General features: G+C 36.1%; 1 protein-coding gene across 1 annotated transcript in view; it reads left to right on the top strand.

Annotated features, from left to right (window-relative positions):
• The window catches only part of ADAMTS6 (ADAM metallopeptidase with thrombospondin type 1 motif 6), a 338,936-nt gene that overhangs the window by 208,597 nt on the left and 112,848 nt on the right, over positions 1-17,491 (top strand). Inside the window, exon 12 of the mRNA XM_028849466.2 lies at positions 11,067-11,174. Coding sequence (XP_028705299.2) covers positions 11,067-11,174 — 108 coding nt within the window. The remainder of the gene's footprint in view (positions 1-11,066; positions 11,175-17,491) is intronic.

Raw genomic sequence — 17,491 nt, 5'->3', positions numbered from 1 at the left:
CTTAACATATTAATTAATAACTATAATAATAATGCCATCAAGCTATGCCTACCTGAATGTAGCTCTTTGACGTCAGGGTAACTGCTAGAGACAAGATAGTTGAGTTCTCTGATCAGGGTATCCTTCCCCTGGAGAGTATTTAATAAAAAACAACATACTTTGTCTCTCAGACTCATGCTTACTCCCTTTTGTTTATTATTTTATCACCACCAATTAAATAAGATTCAGTCATTGCATTATTATTGAGAATAATTCTTTCATATAATTGTATGTTAGTTGTACGAGTCTTGGGGGTATCATTGGCCACCTATGCAATTTTTTAAGAGATACAGACAACTTGGGAGAGGATAGCAAGGAAATACTGAGAAGTACGTATAAGGGAACGAGAAAATGAGTTTGAGTAGCCTGTAAAAAAGAAAGCTAAATGTTGGCCTCGAAACCATTTTTTGGTTTTGGAATGCTTATTACGGTTTGATTGCTAGTAACAAATTGTTCTGCTTCCCTACCAAGAGCATAAAATATCCCACAGTTGTCTTAATTTTTACAGCTGGAAGGTTGTAGATTAGGTATTAGGAAGAATTTCAAGTTATTAAATATTGGAATGTCAAACTGAGAAAGATTATAGAATCACACTTTCTTTGAAGATTTTAAGGTGGTATAAATATTCTACAGTGTCGTTTGATACGGGCTTAGGGAATAAAAGGTATGTAATTATTTTAGCACCTCAATATTCTTTTGAAATCCAAACATATATTTATCAGGCATACACTTGACAAGAAGTTTATTTGATTTTTTTCTTAAATTCTAAGCTAAAATCATAAGTCCATGATCACTTGTATCTTTAAAGATTACTAGTTTTTACCCTGCATTTGCTTCTTAGAGGTTTTTTCTTTCTTTTCTTTTCTTTTTTTTTTTTTTTTTTTTGACCATTTAGTCAGTTTTGAATACTTTTAAGTTGGTGATTAGTTATATAAACAGGATTTGTGAATTAAGGGGGTTTTTTTAGTTTAATTTTTGTTTTTTTGCCTTTCTAAGATCTGTTGCACTTAAATTTCTTATTACCCGTAACATAGCAGGATTAAACTATTTAAGGCAAAAATAAGGGTACATTATCCTCTTTCTTCAGTTCGCTACTAAACACCTGGAACTAGGCCATAAGGTCACCATATGTTGGTTTTCAATTTTCCTTTGTGTGATCAAATGATAAGTAACCTTTCTAAGCACTGATGCTCCTTCCTGACCTTTAGGGCTTTGCTTTCCCTCTTTACCTTCAGGATCCTTTATTACAAGCAGCTGTTGAGAGGTGTTACTGATAGGCTAATGTGGACAAAGAGGATGTTTCATATTTAGAATCAAGGACCCAACATGCGTAGAATTTAGAGTTCTCCAAGGGCCGAAAGTGTGCGCATGTCTCTTTTTTATTCTTTAAAGTTTATTTTTTAAAAAATTTTAAAGCCAGCCAGCAACTGTAAACCAACAATAAAATCCTAAGCTCCTCAACCAGCTGATATACCCCTGCCTTCCTTCTTGGCCAAGGTTATTCCAAAGTAAACCTGAAAATCTAGTTGAGGCCACGATGGGAAGGTGGGGTCAGACATACCTCATTATACCGTCCTCTCTTTGGAAGGCACAACTGACCAACATTATCATTAAAACAGAGATCTTAAGATTGATGAAACAGACTCTCTGTAGCAATAAGATACCAAATTCCAACCTGACTCTCGTATAGAATCACATGACGGATAGCAGGCCCTGAAAAAAATGGAAGAATTTTACCCTAAAATCTATTTATTTGGCATATGTTGAAGTGGCCCTGTAGAGCTGTCTCGTGTGGGGAGAATCCACATTCTGCAGAGAATCCCCTTCCCTTTCCAGGTATCTTCCCTGATCCAGCAGAGAATTAACCTTTTTAAGTCTAATAAGAAACATTTACAAACTATTCTTTCTTGGAAGCCTGCTTACCTGGAGGCTTCATCTGCATAATACGAACCTTGGTTTTCACAATTCCTTATCCTAACCCAGACATTCTCTTCTATTGATTCCAGGTCTTTAGATAATAACTCTTTGAACCAATTGCCAATCAGAAAATCTTTTGCTCCACCTATGACCTGGAATTCCCCACCCCTTTAAACATATAAAACCAAGCTGTAGCCTGACCACCTTGGGCATATGTTCTTAGGATTTCCTGGGGCCCTGTCATGGGCCGTTGATGACTCATATTTGACCTAGAATAAATCTTGTCAAATATTTTACGGAGTTTGACTCTTTTTTGCAGACACAATAAAGACACCATTTTCTCTTCACATACTGCTTTCCTTAATGACATAATAATTATAAAATGATTTTGTACTTTTATGATGTCACCTCCTCCCCTTGTGTAAGCTGCTAATTTTAATTTTCCTCGGTAAATAGAAGACCTTCTCTTCCCATTTTTTAGTCTGCTTTAACATATATAGTTTCTTAAAAATAATGAAAACATTAGAAAAGGTAATTCTAACTTTTTTAGAAATTATAAAGAGTCTTTGTGAAATAATCATTGTATTATCAAAAAAGCCCTGGTTTAGTTCTTTACAAGGTTATTTTCTGCATATCAGGTAAGTTATTTTACATTAGATGATTACTATAAAACTCTGTTTTCTAAATATACTTTTATTATCCACTTATATTTGTTAATATTTTAAATTATTATTAATACTTGCAAATAGTGTTGTTCATTTCAAAACTCAAGTAAACCGAAAATCTGTATGAATTGATACTAAAATATTAAATAAGTAGGAATATTTTTAAATGTCTTGTTTCTTGGAAGACCATGAAACACTTTCGTGAAATATGTTAACAGTATCTTTTTAAAATCCACACAGAAGTGTTGATATTACATTTAGAAGTCCCAGTAGTAATAATGCATAAGTTGACTCCTAAACTCATATACTGAGTGAATATGTTATAAATTAGTACATAATAGTTATAATTTGGAGATATTGGACGTTAAAATCAAAGTAAAAAATAGGAGGGTATTAAGTTTAGTGAGGTTTTATATTTTATTGGAATACAAAAGCAAACCATTACTAATCAGCCTTAATTGGCCAGTGCCATTATTCAGTTCTATTACATTTAAGAGAAATGGGAAAGCAGCTTAGGTGTGTGGTGATTATCTTGGACACTGATTATCGAGCAGAGCTGATTCAAATCTATATCTAGTTAGAATTGAAACAAATTGCTAAATTTTTCTGAACCTAAAGTTTCTCACATTTTCTAAAGAGATTACCATGATGAATAAATAAGACACAAATATGAATATGCCTGGCATACTAGTTGATAGTATACCCTGAAAAAAAAACATTAGTTCCTTTCTTTTTTTTTTTTTTTTTTTTTTGAGACGGAGTCTCGCTGTGTCGCCCAGGCTGGAGTGCAGTGGCCGGATCTCAGCTCACTGCAAGCTCCGCCTCCGGGGTTTACGCCATTCTCCTGCCTCATCCTCCCGAGTAGCTGGGACTACAGGCGCCCGCCATCTCGCCCGGCTAGTTTTTTGTATTTTTTAATAGAGACGGGGTTTCACCGTGTTAGCCAGGATGGTCTCGATCTCCTGACCTCGTGATCCACCCGTCTCGGCCTCCCAAAGTGCTGGGATTACAGGCTTGAGCCACCGCGCCCGGCCAGTTCCTTTCTTTTATTCCTGCCTACAACATCCCTGCTAAGTGATCATGAAATATGTGCTGAAGTAGCTACAGTGATAGGGATTCAGTTTTGTAGTTCATCATGGTTCACTCTGACTTTTGGAAGATTATTCTATATATAGAACTGAAATCTGCTGCCTCTAGCTTTTACGCATTGATTGAACTGACTTCTTTTCTAGGTTGACCTGCACATTTTTTTCCCCAGTCATTTATAAAATTGACTTTCTAAACTGCAGGAAAATAGTTCCAGTTTCAACAACAGGACAAACAGTAAACACAATCATTCCTTCAGGTATGAAAACAAAAATGCTAGATAAAATAAAACTAATAAACTCTACTAAATTTAGTTCATTTAGCTACAACATGTGATAAGAAGGGACATAGGAACAACTGAGGAATGATGCCAGTATAATGCATGAGCCTTGTTTTTTTCATGTGTGATTGTTTCCTAGAATATTAATGATTTGAAGTTATCAGGCAAGCTTTCTCATATTTAAAGAAATAGTCGATAGCATTAAAGACTCTTAGGCCTACAGAAAGGTCTTTTTTTAATTGGACATGTTGGTTTACTTACTGGCTTTATTTCCAAAACACTAAGCTTTCTATTGCAGCCATGAGGGCAGATGAAGAAACTATGAAGATACACATCGTTTGTATCATTTGTGTTATAGTTTAAAAGATGATTGATAAAGCTAAAGTCTGGATCCAATTCTTAATTTTTATGAAAGTGGTCTCTATTGGAGGCAAATGTCCTCCAAAGCCAATGTCTCTAAGAAGGAAGCATTAAAAACCACAGAGGTTAAGGCTGCAAAGGATTGGGATGCTGGGAACAGATGCCAGCAGAGATTTAACTGTGCAAATGCTTTAATGAGGCAAAAAATGGCACCCATAAGAAACTGAAGCCCCAGGCTTGTGCCTCACATAAGAAGAAAGTAAAACCGTATAAAGCCTACATGGTGCTGATCAAATAAATCAACATGACAAATTGATTCAGTGAAAACCTTGGGATGTGTGATAGAAATAAATGAAGATGCACTTCTGCAATTCAAGAGGCACAGAATACACAAAGAAAAAGTAATGTTCACTGAAGATAAGCTTGAATACAAAAATACAACACAAGGAAACAATCCACCATGAAGTTGACAGGTTAGGAAAATTAATGACCCAAGACAAAAAGATACGGAAATATCAAAGACAGGTTAAGAAATAGGTGATTGAAGTGAGAAGGTCTAATGCAAGTTGAATAGGAGCTTTAGAAGAAAAAATAGGAAAGATACACATTAAAAGAGATAACTAATAGTTTTTTAGAATCAAAGAAAGACATAGAAATTAGAGCATGAATCTCAAGTAGATAAATAAAAAGAACACTTAGATACAGTAATGAAGCCCAGGCAGAGTGACTCACGCCTGTAATCCTAGTACTTTGGGAGGCCAAGGCAGGTGGATCACTTGAGGTCAGGAGCTCAAGACCAGCTTGGTCAACATGGTGAAACCCCGTCTCTACTAAAAATACAAAAATTAGCCAGGCGTGGTGGCAGGTGCCTATAATCCCAGCTACTCAGGAGGCTGAGGCAGGAGAATCACTTGAACCCAGGAGGCAGGGGTTGCAGTGAGACAAGATGGCACCACTGCACTCCAGCCTGTGCAACAGAACGAGACTTTGTCTCAAAAAAAAAAAAAAAAAATACGGTGATGAATTGTCCTAAAGCAGACAGAAAAAAATATTGAAAGCAACAAGAGAGACTATAAAGATCCGGTGCGGTGGCTCATGCCTGTTATCCCAGTGTTTTGAGAGACTGAGGCAGGAGGATTCCTTGAGCACAAGAGTTCAAGACCAGCTTGAGCAACATGGCAAAGCTCTGTGTCTACCAAAAAATACAAAAATTAGCTGAGCGTGTTGGCATGTGCTTGTAGTCGCAGCTACTTTGGGGGAATGAGGTGGAAGAATCACTTGAGCCTGGGAAGTCAAGGCTGCAGTGAGCGGTGTTCACACTACTACACTTCAGCCTGGGCTACAGAGTGAGACCCTGCCTCAAAAAAAAAAAAAAAAGACTATAAAGAAGAAACAGCAGTTAGACCGACAAGTGACTTTTCATCAGCCTCCACAGAAGTCAAATGGCAATGAATTTTAACACCTTCAAATGCTAAGGTAAGATAAATGTCAGCCTACTATATTCAATTTAAATATCATTAAAAATGAGGATACAATTAAGATGTTCAGAAAAATAAGAAACAGTGTCACTTACTAAATTAACTGCTAATGGATGTATGTCAAAAAGAAAGAAATTGGATTCAGAAGATAGTGGCAAGATATAAGAAGAAATTGGCATTAAAAGCATTGATAAACAAAACACACAGATACAACTAAACGAACATTGATTATCAAGTGTTGGGCAATGGAAAAAATGCTCAACATCACTAATCATCAGGGAAATGCAAATTAAAACCACAGTGAGACACCACCTTACTCCTGCAAGAATTGCCATTATTAAAAAGTCAAAAAACAACAGATGTTGGCATGGATGTGAGGCGAAGGGAACACTTACACATTGCTGATGGAAATGTAAATTAGTACCTCAATGGAAAACATAAAGGAGATTCCTTAAAGAGTTAAAAGTAGGTCTACCATTCGATCTAGCAATCCCACTACTGGGTATCTACCCAAAGGAAAATACGTCATTATATGGAAAAGACTCTTGGACACGTATATTTATAGCAGCATAATTCACAATTGCAAAGATGTGGAACCAACCTAAGTGCCCATTGACTAATGAGTAGATAAAGAAACTGTGGTATATACATCTTGTGGAATACTACTTAGCCATTAAAAGATCAAAGTATATCTTTTGCGGCACCTTGGATGGAGCTGGAGGCCATTATTCTAAGTGAAGTAACACAGGAGTGGAAAACCAAACATTGTATGTTCTCACTTATAAGTGGGAGCTAAGCTATGTATATACAGAGGCATACAGAGTGATATAATGGACTTTAGAGACTCAAGGGGGAGGGTGGGAGGGGTCTAGAGATAAACTACACATTAGGTACAGTGTACACTGCTCAGGTGAGAGGTGCACTAAAATCTCAAAATTCACCACAATATAATTCATCCATGTAACAAAAAACCACTTGTACCCCAAGCGTTACTGAAATTAAAAATTTTTTAAAAAGTCTTGGGCAGCGGGTCATTCAGAAACTTTTAGACTTTTGTAGGCAAGGAAAATTTCCCTCTAAAAACTAGCAGACAAGGATAGAGATGCCAATTCTTAATTTTGCCAGGAAGGAACATTTTGCAAAGCCTGCCATAAGCATACAGACCCTGCCCTTGGGAATTTTACAGTCTACTGTAACACCAATAAAATAAAAAGATTACAACTTAACAAATAAGGACAGTCCATTAAAATAAAAAAAAAAAAAGTTTTGTGGAAAAAAAAAAACTGTCCAGGCTTGATATGGTGGCTAACACCTGTAATCCCAACACTTTGGAAAGCCAAAGCAGGAGGATCTCTTGAGCCCAGGAGTTCGAGGTTGCAGTGAGACCTCAAAACTAAACAAGCACCTGTTCACATTGACATCATCCTTCTACTTTTGTCAAAGAATATTAAAAACTTTATCATAGAGCAATACCAATCCGTGCCATTTGGGCTACATGTCTGACTATAACCTACCTTTTCCTCTGAAGTGCCTGTGAATTCTAAGTGATTATTATTTTTTTATAAAACCAATATAATACCTGGTGCATAGCAGATTCTTGATAAATGTTCTTGAATGCGTTGGGAAAATGCTATTACTTTTGTATTGCCAGGCATTCCTTCTAACTGATTAGAAGTTGACCCCATAACGTTAGAGATTCCAATTCAGATTTCCAGTGTCATATAACGGAAATGTCCTTTAGTGGCGACTGTGGGTAACTTCTCTCTCCTTCCTTAAACTCAAGAGCAAGCACAAAGACCCGAATTTCCCCTACAGAGTCTTCCCAAAACAAAATTTAGGATTATCAAGGGGATTCTAACACGCAGGTGCTGATTTGTTAATTCACAGAGGTTATGAAACTAATCTTAATAAATCTTAACTTCTATCAGGATTCATGAGTATGTGAAAAGAACTAGAGCTAAGCTGGTCGATAGTAAAAAAAAAAAAAAAAAAAAAAAAGAAAAAGAAAATCATTCTTTCTCACTATACTTCAACACCTCCTATATTTTATTTAGGGAAATCTGCCTGCTATGATGGTTGCCATGCAAATTCCCCAAGAGGCAAACAATTTCAGCATGCATTTAACTTCATTAGAGCCTGGAACCTATGTTAGGCTGCTTATTCAGCAACTAATGTGCATGTGCAAATGAAACTGACATACCTATGCAAATATATCATCCATGTTCTAGGATTTAGCAGTATAGAGAAAGAAGTGTATTTCTGAAAGTGTGAAATTGATCTGAAGTTCATTCAGGAACTGTACTTCTTGTTTACTTTGTATGAAATGAAATTTTCTTTTTATCTTTCAAGAGAGTATCCTTTTTAAAAAAAAAAAAGTAAAAAATCTTGGGAAACATTCCTAAATTGGCCATCAGTATCTTTCTTATTCAAGTTGAGATTCCAATTTCTAGAGCTATCTGAAAACTCTTCAGAGCCTTCTTCATGACTAGTTCTACATTTTGGGACTATTCCTCAACATAGAATTCCACTCCCATAATTAAAACAGTGATTTCTGAGAAGTTAATGCGTTAATGAAATTTGAATCCCCAGGAGTCCACCAAGGTAACAAAATGCATTAGAAGTGGGGATCTAGTTTTCAAAATGCATCATTCTCTAAAAGTTAAGAGGGCTCTATTGTGAATCTTGAGATTAAGGTTTTGAAAAAAGTATCTTAAGCACCTGCTACTTTGGGTAGAGATTTTCAAGGCACTTTTGGAAAATAAAGTTTCTGTAACCTGACTAAATAGTGTGTTTTCCTGATAGATACGATAAGTATTGTCTTTTTCAATACTGGAACTTTCATTGCTAAGTTTTGTCTGAAGTAAACTTCAGGCTTCTTTTACCTTTGTCTAAAGTATGAATGCAACCTAATAAAGATCACAAAAGATCAGGAGTATCATCCAGGACTATGGATGAAATTTTGTTGTTGTTGAGGCGGAGTCTCGCTCTGTCCTCCAGGCTGGAGTGCAGTGGCGATCTCGGCTCACTGCAAGTTCCGCCTCCCGGGTTCACACCATTCTCCGGCCTCAGCCTCCCAAGTAGCTGGGGCTACAGGCGCCTGCCACTACACCTGGCTAATTTTTTGCATTTTTAGTAGAGACGGGGTTTCACTGTTAGCCAGGATGGTCTCGATCTCCTGACCTCGTGATCCGCCCGCCTCCGCCTCCCAAAGTGCTGGGATTACAGGCGTGAGCCACGGTGCCCGGCCTGAAATTTTTTCATAATCTATATTAATCTCTATTAATGCTTCTCTATTTTTACGGACACATTTTTCCTTGAATTTGGATAGATTTTTGATACATGGAGCAATATTTCAAAGCCCTTAAATGTTACTCCTACTGCTTTATAAATATTAAACTACAAGAAAATATTAATAAATATAAACTAAAAAACCATATTCTTCTTATTGTTTATTTATTTTTATTCTTTTTCCTTTTTCTTTTTCTTTTTTTTTTTTTTTGACACAGAGCCTCACTCTGTCATCCAGGCTGGAGTGCAATGGTGCAATCACAGTTCACTGCAACCTCTAACTCCCACCTCGACCTCCTAAATTCTGGGAATACAGACATGAGCCACTGCGCCTGGCCCATGATCTTCTTTTCTAATGTTTTCTCTCTCTCTAGGCCACTAGTTCTCCAAATGGAGTTTAAACATTTTTAGGTATTAAAAAGCCTAATAGGACCAGGCTCGGTGGCTCACACCTGTAATCCCAGCACTTTGGGAGGCCAAGGGGGGGGCAGATCACGAGGTCAGGAGTTCAAGACCAGCCTGGCCAACATAGTGAAACCCCGTCTGTACTAAAAATACACAAATTAGCTGGGCATGGTGGCGGGCACCTGTAGTCCCAGCTACTTGGGAGGCCAAGGCAAGAGAATTGCTTGAACCCAGGAGACAGAGGTTGCAGTGACACTGCACTCTAGCCTGGGTGACACAGCGAGTCTGTCTCAAAAAACAAAAACAAAAAAAACCCTTAATAGATGCTATATGTCTCCTCTCTGCCTGGTAGGAGGCACCCTAAAGAGGAACCCAAAGAGATCCCCTCAATTCGTTATACTCTGTGGGGCACTTCCATTTGTAGGACCAGTTAACTAGTGACATTGATATTTCATTGCCTTAATTCTGATTGGGTTTGTAACGTGAGTTCTTGTTTTGAGAGTTAAAAGATCAGTTGAGGAATAAAAGCAAAAGGATTAAATGTCATGTTAGTTTACTTTTGCATTTCAGATAATCATATTTTTATTATAAATAAATATACTAGGTTGTTTTAGCTTAAATTAAAAACTTGTAACATTGGTAATGATGCTAGTTGGTGATTACATATTTAAAGAACTGAAAATTTGAGTACTTTCTTCAAAAGTAAGCTTTTTAGGGGCTGTTGAAATGCTTTATATAGGAATAATATTGGACAGCTTGTTTTAAAATCTGATACGTTAATACGGTATTAACAAAAAAGTATTTTATATTGTCAATATTAGAACAAGTGTTGTAATTTTCCTATGCTGAGGTAGCATAATGGAAAATCATAAGAAAGGAAACAAGACAACTCCACACAGCATACCCAAAACATTCTATAAATAGCAGCGTTTGTTCAAAACCAAGTTTCTTTTTCATGGAGGTAGGCTATATTGATGTACTGAAAATAATGTTGCTAGATTGTACTTAAGCATATATGAATGTTAAAAATTACTCCAAAATATACTTCAAAATTTAAAAAATTCCTACATTAAATTCCTATCCATTCCATGGCCTATTTTCCTGTTTTAAAATTGTCTTCATTTGAATATTATGGTAGATCTAAAAAGTCATTTTCCTGGAATCTCTTTATTAGTAATTGGTAAGTTTGTATTATTATATATTTTTGAGTGTAATAAACACATATTTCCTTTCTACATAGTCATTGTTTTCTCCCTACTCATCTATATTAATGAAATTTCTATACACTATTGTAGAAAGATCCTAACTAATATTAAAAGCTAAGATATACTTTATCTGCTAAAATAAGAATTATAAAGACAAATATTTAAATGATACTGCAAGATGTTTCATAAAAACCTCCTCCAAAATCCTCATCTCTGATGCTTCAGCAGCAAAAGGTACCTAGGGTCTCTTTTGAAAGTAATGCAGAGTGACTTTAAGTGTATTTTATGGAAGAACTGGACATGACTCTATTTCTGATCAACTTGCTTTTGCCTTCTTTCCTAGGAAGTGTGTAGAGAGCTCTGGTGCCTCAGCAAAAGCAACCGCTGTGTCACCAACAGTATTCCAGCAGCTGAGGGGACACTGTGTCAAACTGGGAATATTGAAAAAGGGGTAAGCTCAATGATTTACTACCTGTTTGACATGTATACAAAAGTGATAAATTGCTGGTGCTGATATTCAACCACTAGGAAGTCTTATATATTCATTTAAAATCTACTTAAAAATAATTAATTCCTAGAACAATAGGTTAATTGTCATACCTTGGTAGCTGAAATATGCATTATTTAGGAAATTACAGTTGGTAACTATCTTTTATGTCAGTTTCACGTTTCTGTTGGTATATGTATGTTACATTTGTACCAAAAGTAATGCAACAGCAATCTTTTTGTTATGTAATATAGTCTGTTTACTTATATGACATAGTCTAGTTTTTCTGGTAAATAATTCCCCGGAAAATTATGCGACCCAGAAGTAGACTTTATAACTATAGTATTACTAAAGTCACTTTTTTTTTTTTTTTTTTTTTTTGAGACAGAGTCTCATTTGGTTGCTCAGGCTGTTGTGCAGTGGTGTGATCTCAGCTCATTGCAACTTCCACCTCTGGGGCTCAAGCGATCCTCCCACCTCAGCCTCCTTAGTAGCTGGGACTACAGGTACACACCACCATGCCCAGCTAACTTTTGTATTTTTGGGTAGAGACGGAGTTTTGCCATGTTGCCCAGGCTGTTCTCAAACTCCTGGGCTCAAGCGATCTGCCCACCTCAGCCTCCCAAAGTGCTGGTACTATAGGCATGAGCCACCACACCCCGTTAAAGTCACTTTTAGATTGCAGTATGAGAGAAGGGACTAGTAGAAAAATAATTAATTAATTAATTGACCATAGAAATTAGAGCAAATAATTTGTTTCATCAATCTAGTTTTCAAAAATATAATTATTAAGACTTGTTTAAACATGCTTGGCACAGTGGCCCACCCCTGCAGTCCCCGCTAAGTGGGAAGCTCGGGTGGGAGGATCACCCAAGCCTAGAAGTTCGAGTCCATCCTATGCAACAAAGTGAGAGACCCTGTCTCTAAAAAAGAAACAACAACAACAATTGTTGAAACAGATAGTAGCAGTTTGTGTACTACTCTTAAAATTTTCTAGGAATTGCTCTCTATGTAAATTTAAATTCTAGAGTTTATTTCTATAGACTGAATTTGTAATAACTATCACTGTCATCTGTTCTCAGTTCTGACTTCTTCCATGTTAGCTGGGTTAGTTTCAACAAGGATTACACTGAGTTTCAGCTTGCAATCTGATGTTTAAATAAAAAAGAATGAAAGCTTTTGGGCAGCTGTCACAGTTTATTAATCCTTGCTGACGGCTTCATTCAGGACCCATCACCTAGTGCCTTGTTGATGGCTTTTCCATGCTAAGTTTGGAAATGTTGGTAAATTATGCTAAATATATAAATTGATAGGGTAATTTAAAAAGGATTTAAAATCTTTTTTTAGATATTGTAAGTAGCCAATAAAAATATGAAGAAATTCATGCACTACCAAAAATTCCTTCTACTTTTTTTCACTGAAGTAATAGAAAATATTAGGAATTGCATTCTTGAAACAACAATCTATATTTATTTTGGAACCAATAATTCTTGTCAATTTACCTCAATCTCTGCTTAGAAGAAATACACAACCATAAAGAGGGAGAGTCACAGGGAGAATCTATTTCTTTATTTACCATGTTATTATTATTCTCGTGATCAAGTTCATGGTCCACAGTAAACCACTAGTAGTGGCTATCTGAGAACAAATAGCTCAGCTCCACCAATAAATTATACTGTAAATACATATTTAATACCGATCCTTTGTGCTTAATAGCAGGGCCCTCAAATGTCATATCTTATAGCATATATGTGCATATATATGGTAGAGATGATATATTTCTTGGAAATTACAATTTGAAGGATAACTAGAAATACTCTCAGACAATTTTAAAGCTAACAGTATTGAATTTAAATTGAATTTAAATTTCAATAAGCAAATAGAGGGGAAATGTAATACTTCTTTTTTTTTTAAAAACAGAGTCTAGCTCTGTCACCAGGCTGGAGAGCAATGGCACAATTTTGGCTCACTGCAACCTTCACCTCCCGGGTTTAAGCAGTTCTCCTGTCTGAGTAGCTGGGATTACAGGCACACACCACCAAGCCCAGCTAATTTTTGTATTTTTAGTAGAGATGAGGTTTCACCACGTTGGCCAGGCTGGTCTCGATCTCCTGACCTCATAATCTGCCCACCTCGGCCTCCCAAAGTGCAGGGATTACAGGTGTGAGCCACTGCGCCTGGCCAAATATAATTACTTCTAAGCACAAATAAGAATGATCACAAACAAGAGAAAGTGAATAAAATGGGGCAAAATATATTTGATTTCTAAAGATTCAAATTCTTAATCTAGGTTAGTCATCAACTTTTTGATCCATAAAGAAGTCTATAGAATTCTAATATATATACATTTGAAAAAATGGAAATGCTGTGGTTTAAAAGCCCCTTGCCTGCCCTTTACCCTGTCTTTGGACCTTTGTCAGCTTCTGACATACCTCCAAAGAACCCATGGCCTCCATGAAAAACTATTTAAAAACCTTATAAGTATGGCAAAATTTATATGTCAAGGGGTCATTTATATTCATAATGTAAGAGTGTACTATCACAAGGCCAATATAGTGGATATCACTATCTAAAACTAGTCTACAAAACAAATCTTTGTTGTTTTTCCAGAGACCTGGAAGGTAGGTAAAGTTTTAGGAATAACACTAATAAGTCTTAAAAAGAATGAATAAATGAATGAAAAAATACAAATGCAGACTCCCAGAAAGGAAAAGGATAGAGTAGTAGATGGCCCTCAGAATAACCTTATCATTAACTTTGAACTTATGAAGAAGCTTTCAGAAAACTAAATCAGCCTGCATTTTTAAGAAAAAACAAACAAAAAACAACTAGACATGTGATCCAAACACTTCTTTATTTTTTATCTTTTACCAACTGTATTGACCATGTTATCTCTTGTATGAATTTTTGTTGTTAATTTTTGTTATTTTTTTCTCCTTAAGAAGGAAGCATATTTACTGTTGCCAAATGGAGATTTTGCCCTTAGGGCTATAATATTTGGAAAGTAAACCAGACTTCAGAATTTTGACCCAAAGCAAAACAGCCCTGCAAAGAGCTAGTGACAAAATTAGAGTGGAATTTTCAATTAATCTGGTCAACTTTCTGTGGTTAGTTTGTATACGTGCCATCTAAAAATAATTGACATCCCAGTAACAATAATGACAAAGATGATGAATATTTAAGAAGTACTTACGGCCGGGCGTGGTGGCTTATGCCTACAATCCCAGCACTTTGGGAGGCTTAGGCGGACGGATCACTTCAGTCAGGAGTTTGAGACTAGCCTGGCCAACATGGTGAAACCCTGTCTCTACTGAAAATACAAAAATTAGCCGGGCGTGGTGACAGGCACCTGTAGTCTCAGCTACTCAGGACACTGAGACAGGAGAATCACTTGAACCCAGGAGGCAGAAGTTGCAGTGAGCCAAAATTGCACTCCATTGTACTCTAGCCTGGGCAACAGAGCAAGATTACGTCTCAAAAAAAAAAAAATGTACTTACACTATGCCTGGCACATATTGCTAAGTGCTTTACAATCATTCTTCTGTTTAATATTAAGAAAAAACCTATGAGGTAGGTACAGTTTTAACTCCATTTTACAGAAGAGAAAAATAAGACTTACTAGCTCCAAATTTCACAGTAATTTAATGGCATAGCTGACGCTTCAGCCCAGGTCTTTCTAATTTCAGAGTTGAAATCTTTGCCTCTCTATACTGACTCTAATTTTACTTTATCTTCACATGAGAAACTTTGCAAAGTGAAAAAGCAGTTTTTCATTGTCACAGGAATCAAGTGGGTCACTAAGCCTAATCTAGGTGGTGACAATGTATTTCACCCTTTAATACTAAATAGATTTTTCATTTTCTACCTGTAAACGGTATCTTGTTTTAGGAATCACAATAAGAAAACAATGTCAGTAGAACATTGAGCTAAGCATATATGATTGTGTGACAATTGGTAAAATAATGAATCTCTAAAATGAGAGACAACCAATTTCTATATATTTCATAGAGATATTATGAGGATAGAATTAGATAATATTTCAGTGAGCTTTTTGCGGGCCTCCTCAGAGGGAAGGTGCTAACATATTACTAATGAGTATCATCAATACTTTTCGTTATTATTTGCCAACCTTAGATGATGGTGAGCAGAAAATTCTTTGGCAGACTGCCTTAGCTGGCAGTAGAGAGTGTAAGCATGAGTTTGTGTGTCTCTGAGAAATGGATGAAATATTCACAACCTCTGATCTTAACTCTGAGTTTCAAAACTACTCTCACCAGAAGGAATAAGAAAGAACCTATACACAGTCTAGCCAGGAGAATAAAACCAAAGCTGCTCCTAGTTTTCTGAAGAAATCTATTTTAAAAAGGGAAGGGGTAGAAATACTGCTCAAGTGATAGCATAGACATATCCAAAGGATTGAATCCATGATGATCTCGTCAAACTCTGGCTGCAAAAGATATGGGATCCCTGCCCAGGGGCGCAGTTCCACAAATGTTCCATGTAAGTATGGGAACTGTTCCATGCACATTTAACAGATGGAATAAGAAATATGGCCAAAAAATTAAAAACTGATCTTTGCGTGAGTCCTGGGGGGTCTGACATCGCTATTACAGCCATTGGATGTTCGCCTGAATAAGCCATTCAAGGATTGAATAAGAACCATATGGTCTGAATGGATGTGCTCAGGGACAGTAGCATTAACCAAAGGAGGAAATTTGATGAGCCCAGACGGTGTGCTGGTACTGCGTGTCCATGGGTCAGTCTCCTACAAATCAATTAATACAACTTTCAGCCAGAGAACTTTCCTTGGATACAGCATCAGCAATAGCCCTTTGGACAGGAATCAGACTGATGCCATAATTGGTGAAATAGTAAATAAGGATTTAGATTGTAAAAACTTTGATAGTAGTGTTGGCATTGTTACTGAACAGAATATTAAGGATAATCAAAACCCAATCCTTGTAATCCCTGTTGGTGACCACAAAGAAGGCTTCAAATACTGGCTTATGGCCAATAGATTGATTTAATGATTCTGCAAGCCCCAGTTAGAGATATAGCCCAGCATTTGGGTTTACATGTAAGTGACATTGATTCCTAGTATCTTTGCATAGGAAACATACGGCTGGATTAGAATAGGATTATTAAATGCCCTTCTAAAGCACTGGATATATAATAGGACATTTGCAGCCTTAGATCTTAATTTACTTAGGGTAGAATACAGTATGTTTTGACTGGGTCCCATACTATAAACACAGGAAGTGAAGAAAGAATAGTTCTTCCAATTGCTGTAGAAATTTAAATAGTATGGGATGACAAATTCTGATTTAGAATTTGGGCTGAAATGTAGCTTTAGCATTCCTGCACCTGCACAGTAGAAAGATAAGGCTTTTAATAATGCTGTGCTCCAACACTCAGCTCTTCTGACTTGGGAAGAATGTTCTATACTGAATCACTAATATTACTTCCTGCAAAATCTTAGAATTTCCTTAGAGGTCTCTTATTTCAGATGCTGCCTGGACCCAGTACTGGCTATTACAAGATATACCATAATCACATCTAAAAAAAAAAAAAAAATTTAAATACTGCATATACTTATCTTGAAGTTTTCCTTTGTGGAAATGTGACAAATTTTCAAAGTTAAATTGTTTGATTTAAAATGTATCTTTCTTAAATGAAGTCCCCTGATGTAGATCATAGTATTTAGTAGTATAATAGCAAGATATGTTGTTTAATAATAAGTAGTATTTCTAAAGAAGGCTCCTACAGCCTGACTAGAATATGCCATCTTTCGAGATTGTGTTGAAAACATTTATTTAATTTAGAAGGAATGGGAAAAGCAATAATGAACAATATAAGATTTTATTCTTGGAAAAAAAATATGATGGCTTAACTTTTCATCTTTATGAATGTGGTTAAACATACCCCGATTAGCAAGAAGAAGGCCAAATTTATCCGATTTATGTGGATAATTTAGGCTAAAGTAACACGACTGTTATTTGGAATAATCCAAAATCACTAGATTGGATCACCTTTGAAAATAAAGATTAGAAACTTGTTTGCATCTACATATTTAACTTTTCTAGTTTAAAATGTAAAATAAAATTCTGTGTCTCTGTAAATAGAGCTTTTACAGGTTTGGTAACTTCAGGTAAAAGAAAGAATAAAAACAGATGGCACAACACTCAGAATCTTATTATTATGTGCTTATAAGATTTATATACTCCAAGTTGCTTTATTTGGTATAATCTAATTATTTTACTCATGATTTATACACATTAAAC

Source organism: Macaca mulatta, chromosome 6, assembly GCF_049350105.2.
Source record: "Macaca mulatta isolate MMU2019108-1 chromosome 6, T2T-MMU8v2.0, whole genome shotgun sequence".
Taxonomy (NCBI): domain Eukaryota; kingdom Metazoa; phylum Chordata; class Mammalia; order Primates; family Cercopithecidae; genus Macaca; species Macaca mulatta.
The sequence above is the reverse complement of the archived record's forward strand: the minus strand, read 5'-3'. Positions and strand labels throughout refer to the sequence as shown.